The sequence below is a fragment of the Nannobrachium achirus genome (genome assembly GCF_963921795.1).
Source record: "Nannobrachium achirus genome assembly, chromosome: 11".
In the NCBI taxonomy this organism is placed as follows: domain Eukaryota; kingdom Metazoa; phylum Chordata; class Actinopteri; order Myctophiformes; family Myctophidae; genus Nannobrachium; species Nannobrachium achirus.
In genome coordinates, this window is record NC_137820.1 from 8,656,368 (window position 1) to 8,668,902 (window position 12,535).

General features: G+C 42.3%; 2 protein-coding genes across 2 annotated transcripts; both read right to left on the bottom strand.

Annotated features, from left to right (window-relative positions):
- Positions 1–2,231: 2,231 nt before the first annotated feature.
- Positions 2,232–5,881, bottom strand: LOC308293909 (uncharacterized protein). The gene has a single exon (XM_080736566.1). It carries the CDS (start codon positions 5,217–5,219, stop codon positions 2,694–2,696), a length of 2,526 nt encoding a protein of 841 aa, XP_080592692.1. The 5' UTR covers positions 5,220–5,881; the 3' UTR covers positions 2,232–2,693.
- Positions 5,882–6,093: 212 nt separating this feature from the next.
- On the bottom strand, positions 6,094–12,007 carry LOC308294107 (uncharacterized protein; the record flags this gene model as incomplete). Its single annotated transcript, XM_080736831.1, has 7 exons — positions 11,941–12,007; positions 11,244–11,387; positions 10,952–11,044; positions 9,232–9,363; positions 8,392–8,475; positions 7,060–7,600; positions 6,094–6,100 (listed from the first exon to the last, which is right to left on the bottom strand). The coding sequence occupies exons 2-7, from the start codon at positions 11,347–11,349 to the stop codon at positions 6,094–6,096; spliced, it is 963 nt and encodes a 320-aa protein (XP_080592957.1). The 5' UTR covers positions 11,350–11,387; positions 11,941–12,007.
- Between the last annotated feature and the right edge of the window lie 528 nt (positions 12,008–12,535).

Below are 12,535 nucleotides of genomic sequence, written 5' to 3' on the forward strand. Positions count from 1 at the left end.
TCTTTGGATGCCGAGAAAGCCTTCGATAGGCTCGAATGGGGGTACCTATTTGAGACCCTGAAAAGGTATCGTATAGGCTCTAAATTTATATCTTGGATACAGCTTTTATACTCTTCTCCTAGGGCATCAATAAACACTAATGATACGAGGTCCCAGTATTTTACACTCGGCAGAGGGACACGCCAAGGTTGCAACTTGTCACCCATGCTCTTCGCCGCCGCGGTGGAAACGCTATCTATGGCACTTAAATCTGCCCGTTTCACGCGAGGGATACTTAGAGGAGGCACAGTACATACCCTGTCCTTATATGCAGATGATCTATTACTATTCATATCTGATCCGTTAGCGGTTATACCCCAGACGGTGGAACTGCTGAACAGATTTGGTTCTTTTTCAGGTTACAAACTGAATCTCTCAAAGAGTGAATGTTTTCCGATAAATAATTTGGCCCTCCAAATCCCAGTAACCTCTCTCCCTTTTAAAATTTCTAAAAACTACTTTAAATATTTAGGTGTGAATATTTGTGGTAAACCATCTGACCTCTATAAAAATAATTTCCCACCGTTAATTGACAAGCTTAAGGTGGACTTGGAACGTTGGAATAGCTTACATATAACCCTTGCAGGGAGAGTAAATTGCATAAAAATGAATGTGCTACCACGTTTTTTGTATCTTTTTCAAAGCCTACCAATTTTTTTACCCAAATCTTTTTTTGTAATGGTAGATAAATTAATCTCTGCATTCCTATGGAAAGGAAAACCCCCTAGAATAAAGAAAGAGTTCCTACAGAGACACAGCTCGGAAGGTGGTTTGGCACTCCCTAACCTCAGAAATTATTATTGGGCAGCTAATATGCACAAAATGTTACTCTGGATACAGGAACCTACATTGGATTGGTGTGTACTTGAAGCCAACTCATGTCCATCCACATCACTTTTAGCATTACTCACTTCCAAATTGCCAATTCATCCTAAACAATTCTCAGCCAACCCAATTGTTGTCTCGACGTTGAGAATCTGGTCTCAATTTAGAGCTACCCTAGATCTCACAGGATTATCCAATCATAGCCCTATTCAGAACAACCACCTTTTTCTCCCTCCCAACAATGATGCAGCCTATGCCTTGTGGCAGAGAGCAGGGTTAGTTAAGCTAAGGGATTTGTACAGAGATAACATATTTTGTAGCTTCAGCGAATTGTGTGAAAAGTTTAACCTTCCAAGATCTCATTTATTCCGGTACTTCCAGGTTCGTGATTTTGTTCAAACATATAATACTTCCTTCCCAAATGCGATCCCTAACTCGCTAATTGACACAATATTGGACATTGCTAAAATTGGAAAAGGGCTAATCTCAAAGATTTATAGTTCTATTTCTATACATACAGAAATATCTTTGGATAAAATCAAAAAAGACTGGGAAAACGAACTGGGAGGGGTTATAGATGATAATGTTTGGAAGGATACTCTAATGAGAGTGAATGATAGCACTTCTTGCTCTAGGCTGAACTTAATACAATTTAAAGTTGTGCATCGCATTTACTTTACTAATTTTAAATTATCTAAAATATATCCTAGTGTCACAGACTCTTGTAATAGATGTCATATGTCCCCAGCGAACATGACACACATGTTCTGGTCATGTCCTCGCTTACGTGGCTACTGGTCTAATATTTTTAAACACCTAACAGAAGCTTGGAACGTAGAGCTGTCACCGGGTGCAGAGTTGGCGCTGTTTGGAGTTGTAGTTGATCACCAAGTTGTCGTTTACTTATGGAATTTAAAAAGTCTGCACACTGGACTAATTCTCCAAAGCTTAAGAATGTATTTTGGTTCCTTTTCACACAATGGACGTGATGTTTTGAGTCTATTGGCTCTTAATCTGTCTGATAATTAGCTTTCCGTGTTATCGCAACACCCTTTGTTTTCACAAAAAACAACATAAATGTAATTTGGACATTAAGAAACAAGAATCCAATAAAACATATTGACGTAAACAGCAGAAAAGTCTGATTAGGTATATTTATTATAAAGGTACAGCTGTCATAAATGAAATGCACTTAGACAGAACATGAACGCTGAAGAGAAGTAAAAAAGAAAAAAAAAGAAAAAACATTCATGACTTTGTAAATCAATGTGTGCTTTCTGGTTTCATCTAGTGCAGTGTCTTTGCAACCACACAGATTGAGCCACACAACACTGGCCACATTGGTAGGGTTTCTCCCCTGTGTGAAGTGACCTTTTAGACACAGTACTGTGCAAAATAAAATATCATCATAAAACAGTCGGAAAACAGAAAATACAGTAAAAAGGTCAGGGGAAGAGAGGTCAGGTGGAGGAGAGGCTTTGTCTTTTTATCAGTTTCAAGTTGCAGCCGCCTGTAAGTGGCTTTTAAGAGCGGTTTTAAAGGAGAGTAGGGATGAGTACACTCCTTTAAGGCAGTTGGTAGAGCATTCCACAATATATCAGATAATCTCGAGCCATTGTGTTGTGTTGTGTTGCATCATATCCAGTCAAGGAAAGCATTCCATTCTCTAGCTTGTTTATTTGGCTAATGTAGCATCCCGTGTGGCAACAAGGATCTATGACTGTGATCTGACATTTAATTTAATATTTAATATATATTTAATTTAACATTTAATATTTAATTAATATTATTTTACAGCATCTGAGTCTGAAAACCCCACATCCCACTATCTATACCTGCTGGGGGATATCTGTGTTTTCGCCAAGCTGACTTGGGAATGGACTCACTAAGTCACAGCGTGAGTTTCTTTGCTGATGAGTTTTGAGAAGGTTCTTACTTCGGAACCTTCTCCCACACCGGCCACATTCGAAGGGTTTCTCCCCTGAGTGAATCAACATGTGACCTGCGAGATTATGCTTTGCAGTGAACGTCTTACCACACTGCTCACATTGGAAGGGTTTCTCCCCTGTGTGAACGAGCTGATGAACGTTGTGAGTTATCTGATGACTTTTTAAATCATCAGCAAGGGGGAACTTTTTCCCACAGTGGCCACATTGGAAGGGGTTCTCCCCTCTGTGAATGATAGAGTGCCTGTCGACAGCACCCTGTGTGAGGAACCTTTTACCACACTGCTGACAGTGGTAGGGTTTCTCCCCTGTATGAGTTCTCTGATGGCATTTGAAATAATAAGCCTCCCTGAAGCTTTTCCCACAGCAGTTACAGTGGTAAGGTTTCTCCACTGTGTGAGAAAATCTGTGACTTCTGAGATTAGCGTTAGAATTGCATATCTTACCACACTGCTCACATTGGTAGAGTTTCTCACCCATATGAAATGTTCTCCGATGACGTTCTAAATTCGTTATATATTTGAACCTTTTCCTACACTGGTCACAGGGATGAGGTTTCTTCTCTGAGTGAACTAACGCGTGTTTTCTGAGACTACTCTGTGTAGGGAATCGCTTTCCACACTGCTCACAGGGGTAGGGTTTGGGTTTCTCCACTCCACAGGATTTCTCCCTGGGCCCTCTATGAAGGATCTTATGATTATAAGTTAACCTGTGTCTTCTGAGATAACCCTTTGCATTAAATCTCTTACCACACTGTGCACACTTGTAAGGTTTCTTCCCTGTATGAATGATCCGATGTGCTTGGAGAGAACCCTTTTCAGTGAACCTCTTATCGCACAGATCACAGGCGTAGGGTTTCTCCCCTGTGTGAGTTTTCTGATGACGTTGGCAATTATGAGCGTTGTTGAACCTTCTCCCACACTGGTCACAGCGGTAAGGTTTCTCCCCTGAGTGAACTAACAAGTGTCTCCGGAGAATACTTGGTGTAAGGAATCTCATACCACACTGCTCACAGGGGTAGGGATTGGGTTTCTCCACTCCACACTCCAGCTTATGACGTGCAAGACTCTGAACTGATTGGTACTTCAGCCCACACTGGTCACACTCTATTCTTTGCCACTCACGGATTATCTGGTGCTGTGATCTCAGATGAAATCTGAAACCAGACTTTGAAACAAATCCCTTACCACACTGGTCACATTGGTAGGGCTTCTGCGAATCTATCTCTTTCCTTCTTTGTAGTTCTGTTGTATCATGTTTCTCTTTATGATGACGTGTGAGAAAATACCTCTGTCTAAAACTCATCCCACACTGGTCACATTTGTATGGTTTCTCCCCTGTGTGAAGTGACATGTGACCTTTAAGACTAGCCTTTACAGTGAATCGCATACCACATTGCACACACTGGTAAGGTTTTTCCCTGGGCCCACTGTGAATGATCTGATGTTTACTGAGACAACTCTTTTGAGTGAACCTTCTACCACACACATCACAGGTGTAGGGTTTCTCTCCTGTGTGAATAGGCTGATGCCGTTTTAAATGACCATCCGATTCAAACCTTTTCCCACAAATCTCACAGCGGTAGGGTTTGGGTTTCCCCCCTTTGTGAAGTAACCTGTGACCTGCAAGACTATGCTTTGCAGAGAATCTCTTACCACACTGCTCACATTGGTAGGGTTTCTCCCGTGTGTGAACTATCTGATGACCTTTGAGAGTAGCTTTGTCTGCGAACCTCTTATCGCACAGATCACAAGGGTAGGGTCTCTCCCCCGTGTGACTTTTCTGATGACGTCGACAATTATTAGCGTTGTTGAACCTTTTTCCACACTGGTCACAGCGGAAAGGTTTTTCCGCTGTGTGAAGTGACCTGTGTTTCCTGAGATTAGCTTCTGTAATGAATGTTTTACCACACTGCTCACAGGAGTAGGGTCTCTCCCTGGGCTCCTGGGAATGAGTCATCTGATGTTTTTGGAGAGAACCCTTTTCAGCAAACCTCTTATCACACAGATCACAGGGGTAAGGTCTCTCCCCTGTGTGAGTTTTCTGATGACGTCGGCAATTATTGGCGTTGTTGAACCGTCTCCCACACTGGTCACAACTGTAAGGTTTCTCCCCTCCGTGAAGTGACCTGTGTTTCCTGAGATTAACTTCTGTAATGAATGTCTTACCACACTGCTCACAGGGGTAGGGTCTCTCCAAGGGTCCCGTATGAATTAGCTGGTGACGTTTGAGAAGCTTAGCTGTTTTGTACTTTTTCTCACACTGGTCACACTGCCAGGGTCTTTCCCCCGTACGGATTCCCCGGGAATGAATAATCCTATGTTTTTGGAGAGAATCCTCTTCAGTGAAGCTTTTATCGCACAGATCACAGGGGTAGGGTCTCTCCCTGGGCTCCTGGGAATGAGTCATCTGATGTTTTTGGAGATGGCTCTCTGCAGCGAACCTCTTATCGCACTGATCACAGGGGTAGGGTCCTGTATGAGTTCGCTGATGACGTTTGAGAAGCTTAGCTGTTTTGTACTTTTTCTCACACTGGTCACACTGCCAGGGTCTTTCCCCCGTACGGATTCCCCGGGAATGAATAATCTGATGTTTTTGGAGAGAATCCTTTACAGTGAACTGCTTATCGCACAGATCACAGGGGTAGGGTTTCTCCCCAGTGTGAATTTTCTGATGACGTTTGCAATTATTGTCTTGGTTGAACCTTTTCCCACACTGGTCACAGCGGAAAGGTTTCTCCCCTGTGTGAACTAAACCGTGATTTCTGAGACTAGATTTTGTAGGGAATGTCTTACCACACTGCTCACAGGGGTAGGGTTTCTCCCCTGTGTGAGTTTTCTGATGACTATGGCAATGTTGAGCGTTGTTGAACCTTTTCCCACACTGGTCACAACTATAAGGTTTCTCCCCTGTGTGAGTTATCTGATGACGTCGGCAATTATGAGCATGGTAGAACCTTTTCCCACACTGTTCACAGCGGTAAGGTCTCTCCTCTGTGTGAAGTGACCTGTGTTTCCTGAGATTGGCTTCTGTAACGAATGACTTACCACACTGCTCACAGGGGTAGGGTCTCTCCCTGGGCTCCTGGGAATGAGTTATCTGATGTCTTTTTAGATGGCTCTTATCAGCAAAACTCTTATCGCACAGATCACAGGGGTAAGGTCTCTCCCCTGTGTGAGTTTTCTGATGACGTTGGCAATTTTGAGCGTCATTGAACTTTTTCCCACACTGGTCACAGCGGTAAGGTTTCTCCCCTCCATGAAGTGACTTGTGTTTCCTGAGCTTAGCTTCTGTAAGGAATGTCTTACCACACAGATCACAGGGGTAGGGTTTCTCCCCAGTATGAGTTCGCTGATGACGTTTGAGAAGCTTAGCTGTTTTGTACTTTTTCTCACACTGGTCACACGGCCAGGGTCTTTCCCCCGTACGGATTCCCCGGGAATGAATAATCTGATGTTTTTGGAGAGAATCCTTTTTAGTGAAACTCTTATCGCACAGATCACAGGAGTAGGGTTTCTCCCCAGTGTGAGTTTTCTGATGACGTTTGCAATTATTGGCTTGCTTGAACCTTTTCCCACACTGGTCACAGCGGAAAGGTTTCTCCCCTGTGTGAACTAAACCGTGATTTCTGAGACTAGATTTTGTAGGGAATGTCTTACCACACTGCTCACAGGGGTAGGGTTTCTCCCCTGTGTGAGTTTTCTGATGACTATGGCAATGTTGAGCGTTGTTGAACCTTTTCCCACACTGGTCACAACTATAAGGTTTCTCCCCTGTGTGAGTTATCTGATGACGTCGGCAATTATGAGCATGGTAGAACCTTTTCCCACACTGTTCACAGCGGTAAGGTCTCTCCTCTGTGTGAAGTGACCTGTGTTTCCTGAGATTGGCTTCTGTAACGAATGACTTACCACACTGCTCACAGGGGTAGGGTCTCTCCCTGGGCTCCTGGGAATGAGTTATCTGATGTCTTTTTAGATGGCTCTTATCAGCAAAACTCTTATCGCACAGATCACAGGGGTAAGGTCTCTCCCCTGTGTGAGTTTTCTGATGACGTTGGCAATTTTGAGCGTCATTGAACGTTTTCCCACACTGGTCACAGCGGTAAGGTTTCTCCCCTCCATGAAGTGACTTGTGTTTCCTGAGCTTAGCTTCTGTAAGGAATGTCTTACCACACTGCTCACAGGGGTAGGGTCCCTCCCCTGTATGAATTAGTTGATGACGTTTGAGATGCTTAGCTGTTTTGTACCTTTTCTCACACTGGTCACACTGCCAGGGTTTTCCCCCCGTACAAATTCCCTGGTGCTTTATTGACAGGTGACCCTTGTGAGCACCTTTTGAAGTGTCTTCCTCTCCTGCATGCATCTTCTGGTGCATTTTGAGTCTAAAGTTTGTTGGGAAGCTTTTCCCACAATGGTCACAACTATAAGGTCTCTCCCCCGTGTGAGTTTTCTGATGACGTTGACAATTACTAGCGTCGTTGAACCTTTTCCCACACTGGTCACAGCGGAAAGGTTTCTCCCCTGTGTGAAGTGACCTGTGTCTCCTGAGATTAGCTTCTGTAAGGAATGTCTTACCACACTGCTCACAGGGGTAGGGTCTGTCCAAGGGTCCCGTTCGAATTCTCTGGTGCTTTCTTGACTGGTGACCTTTGGGAGCACCCTTTGAAGTGTCTTTCTCTCCTGCATGCATCTTCTGGTGCATTTTGAGTCTAACGTTTGTTGGGAAGCTTTCCCCACACTGGTCACAGCTGGTAGGTTTCTTCATTGGCAGTTGGGCAGGAGAGACACCTAGGATGAAGAATGAAGGAAGATAAAGAAACCAACTTTTTAACAAACCAAAATAAAATGTGAAATAACACGCAAAGCTGTACTCTACTGCCTACTGATTATGTTCTAATTTTATGATCATCTCACGCTACTAAACTTTTTTTATTTGATCTTACTACCTACTTTACTAACTACCAGGCCCTGGATTGGTATTTGGGAGATTCGGTCAGATTCCCAGGCCTGCCTTTGTGCCGCATGTGATTGAAATGCAAAGGAATTATAGACAGGCCGGTGTAATCACTCTGGTGGGTGATTTGTCCCACCTAATGTGGTTGCAAGTGAAACGCAGTATTGCAAACAAAATTAATAAAACTGCACTTTAGAGATAAAGACAAAAGTGCAGAGGTCAAGGAAAGCTTAAAGGAGTAGTTAACCCCCCAAAACACTTATTTTCTATCAAATTGAAGCATGAAGCCTCCATGAAGCCTTGAATTCATGGAGATTTATACTTGTTTTTGTCGCATTCCTAAACCAAGTCATTCAAAAGTGTATATTCTATAGCAGGGGTTTTCAAAGTTATTTTCAGTCAGTTCTAATCACAATGGCTATTATCTCAACGTTTCCCTTGCAACATATTCGCTAAAATATGGCATAAATATAAGGTGTTGGGAGTGAAAATTATGAATATAACGCAGGGGTGCCTTGGATGAAAATAATATTTATAGGGGTGCCCTGAGCCAAAAACGTTTGGGAACCCCTGGCATAGCAGACATGGCATCCGTCCACATACCAGCTCAAGACAGTGGGATTACCTAATTGCGGAGACGGTTCCAAATCTGATGGTTCCGGTTCCGCTTCCTCAATGTTGCTTGCGCGTCGCTGAAGTCGCCCCAGCTCTTTGGTAAACAGAGAATACATGGTCCAGGTCAAGATACCAGTTTCGTACAATCAGGATAGAGACTTTAGACTCGACGAGACCAGGGGCCCGATTCATTATTCTGTCCGTAGAAAATGTATAAATAAAGTGAGTAAATGCAGTGTATAGGCTATTTTGTAATCAAAAACTGACATGCAATTCACCAAGCGGTGCATACTGTATGTCCCATTTTGTGCGGATCACAGGTGTGTTCTCATGATGAATGCGGACGGCTGCCATTTGAGCGTAAAATCACAAGCACGTTCATGTTCCTACCATAGATGGTAGTAAGCCTAAACTTTTGTAGTCTGCTCTTGGAATGTGGCAGCATTCCAACCATTTTTGTCTTCTGTGTTTTGCCAAGTCCCGGAAAAGACACGCTGTGATTGGCCAGTACAGTCACTTTGACTGGCATTTGTGCCGAATGCTCACCCCAAAACATGATTTATGAAAGTGTGACGGCAAGGATGTGTTTGTAATAACCACTAGTTACACATTCATGAAAAGCAATAATCACTTTTGACCACAACAAATAGTGTAAAAGAGATAGACTTATGGGCTTATGGGTGTTATGGCATGTTTTCTATATTTGTTGTTTGTGTGTTTTAATTGTGTATGTTTTTTTGTTTTGTTTGTGTTTAGGCAACAAAAAAGGTGGTTTGATGATGATATGTTGCTGATGTACTGTGGCTTAAACCTAGTACACGGCATTAAACAAAAAAAGCAGCATCATTACCAGACAGAGACGGAGTCCACTCCCCATCTTCTTCGTCCTCCTCTTCCTCACTAAGCTGAGGTGAGGAAGCATCGACCAGATACTTGTTGCGTCTCCTCGTGAACTCAGACTTCTGAGAGTCAGACTTCAGACCTGACCCGTGTGTGGGGGGGGGGGGGAGATAGAGAGAGGGAGACAGATAGAAGCAGATGGAAAGGGTTAAAGCGAACATTTGTAACTGGGGGAAGGTCCCTGATACGTAATATTTCGAGATTGGGGTCGGTGGCCAAATACATAATTTTAGCCTGGGTCCTTGGCATGAAAAGGTTTGAGAACCACTGACATAGAAAATGTGTTTTTCAAAAACCTTCAGAAGACATTTATAGCACTCATGTTCACGATTTTTCAAATATATATATATATATATATATTCAAATACTTTTTTTTTTTTTTTTCCAAAAATAGCAGAACTATTGTATATCTGCTATTTTTCAATAGTTAGAGCATAAAATAATGGTTAAAGTTATCAATGCGTTACAGATCATAATGGGATATAAAGTGATGCAGACAGAGGGAGAAACGGATCAGCATATTGCAGGGGTTTTCAAACCTTTTTTGACCCAGGGCATCCCTGTACGTAACTTTCTCATCCAAGGCACCCCTGAATTATTTTTAGTAATGTATACGCCACGTAAATATGCACAATCTTTCCACCTGAGATACGGTAGGCTATGTCAGTGGTTCGCAACCTGTGGGTCAGGACCCCCAGGGGGTCCCCAAATTATTATTATTTCTAAAGTGACAATTTAAGGAGTTTTTAATACCTCTAAAATGACAAATTAAACATTGACCAAATTGTCAAATATTAGAGGCAGAAATTGTGAAAATAGCCGATCTACATGCTCACAACGCCTCGCAACGTTTAAGGGTATAGAGGGTATCATCACATTTCTAAAGTGACAATTTAAGGAGTTTTTAATACCTCTAAAATGACAAATTAAACATTGACCAAATTGTCAGATATTAGAGGCAGAAATTGTGAAAATAGCCGATCTACATGCTCACGCGAGGTGTTGTGAGCATGTAGATCTATTATTTTCACAATAGAACCGTGTTAATCAAAATGTAATGCCTCAACTCTTAGTTTTCGTCAGGGTGGGGGGTCCCCAGTTAAAATATGATTTGTTTGGGGGTCACGGCCTGTAAAGGTTGAGAACCACTGGGCTATGTCACGGAGAAATATCTGTTTCCATCAGAAATTACTGGAAATAACTTTATACTTGACATTTAACCACTTGAACCCCAGCAGCCCTATTCTGGGGGGAAGGTTCACCAAAAATAGCCGATCGACAAGCTCACAACATGTCACAGCGTTGTGAGCTTGTACCGGTACATCAGCTATTTTTGGGGAAGAGAGTTGGCCGTAGATGGGAAAATAACTCAAGTACAGTGCAAATCAGGTCTGTTTTACTAAGCATGATGAAGTGATATTGATGAATTCCAAATATTATCAAAGCATTCTGCGGCACCCCTGGACTGGCATCACGGCACCCACTTTGAGGGAGGACCAAAGTCTGAGGTCATTTACACATCCTGCCGTATCGTAGAGATATTATGATCTACAGGAGGTTGGATGATATGCAACAGAGATCAACTACAGAGCTTTAATCTTTTGAGCATTATTCGGATGTTTGTTCCAGTGACTTCTCGTGACAAAAGGAAGAATGAGAGAGAAACTTACTGCGGTCCAAATGGTCTTTAGATTCCTCTTTAATATCAAATGCTGATGTTTGAGAACTCATCTCCACCTGCAGTGTGGACTCCACACACTGGTCTGGAATGAAGGAATATAATAATAACTAGAGCTGCACAATTAACAGGAAGTTTTAATTGTAACAGAGTGTGTTTATATTGTGGTATTGCAACTTTTACTTAGTAAAAAACATCTGAGTGCTTCTTCCACCACTGAAAACATTGCTACATCGTAAATGACATGACATTTTCATATTGTTCTTCCCATCCCTCCAACTCACCCAAATCAAAGTTCTGTAAGTGCTGGGGTAATCGTCTCTGCCTCTTCACCTCTCCTGGGGGCTCTGGACAAACGGTGCTGGCTGGTGCCGGAGAACTTATCTTCATCTGCAGGCTGGACTCCACTGATTTTGACAGTGGATTCGCTGGGATTCGTTCAAAATAAACAATTTAGTTCATTGCCGTGAACGTGAACAAACTCGTTTACTTCCTGAAACATACCTGTTAGTGTTACATTCACACTTTCGATCATAACCCCCGCCCCCTCCCGCAGAATCATTTGAACGGATGTGAATGAAAACGTTCATACACTGAAATGAACTGTTTTGTCCACCACTAGTCTGTAACTATTGGTGGTCCTTGAAATTAAAAGGATTGTACATATAGTGTTTTTATAACTGTTATGCTATTGAATGTTTTCTTTGCTTGCTATTTGTTATGTCCATGAATTGAATACCAAGGACTTCCAATGGACTTATTTGGGATGTTCCTTTTAGGCAGGGTGTTTAACTGTACTTGTACTGTACTACATTTGTACTTGTACTGTACTACATTTCTATTGTATTGACTATACTTGTACTGTTCTCCATTTTTCTCTAATAAAATACTCAATCAATCAATTAATCAATCAATCAATCAATCAAAAAGAACCACCGGTAATGTAAATGTATAACAGAGACATGAAGTCAGTCCACATACCAGCTCTGACAGTTTGTTGAACCGGTTCCGGTTCCAAATGTGATGGTTCCGGTTCCAAATGTGATGGTTCCGGTTCCAAATGTGATGGTTCCGGTTCCAAATGTGATGGTTCCGGTTTTGGTTCCTCAGGCTCTGGCTTCCCAACGGTTCTTGCACATCCTCCGGCTCTGGCTTCCAACTCTGGCCGTGTGTTTCGCAGAAGACCTCTCTCCAGCTCTTTAGTAAACAGAAAATACATTTTCAGGTCGGCGCTCTTTATCGTTTACGATAGTCAGTCACTCATATTTGATACACTCTGTTTCTGTCAAACATTAAACTAATTCAGCGACGGTAACATTAGCGCTGTAATCTCGCTGTCAGTTAATTCTCCATATCCATACGAGTCAAACCGCAGAGATCATGTGTTTCTTTTTGGAAAATGAGATTCCATATACGTTGGGCCCGATTAATTAAATTGGTTGTACATAACGTGTAAATAAAGTGACTAAATCCGGTGTATATTCTGTAACATACACCGAATCACAGTATTAACTCGATTACATTTACATTTAAATGAATTACAAATTGAGAGACTCATTTAATTGTTTTGGTGAAT

Coding starts and splice junctions, on each gene's coding strand:
- LOC308293909 (XM_080736566.1), bottom strand. CDS start 5,219: ATGACTCATTCCCAGGAGCCCAGGGAGAGACCCTACCCCTGTGATCTG.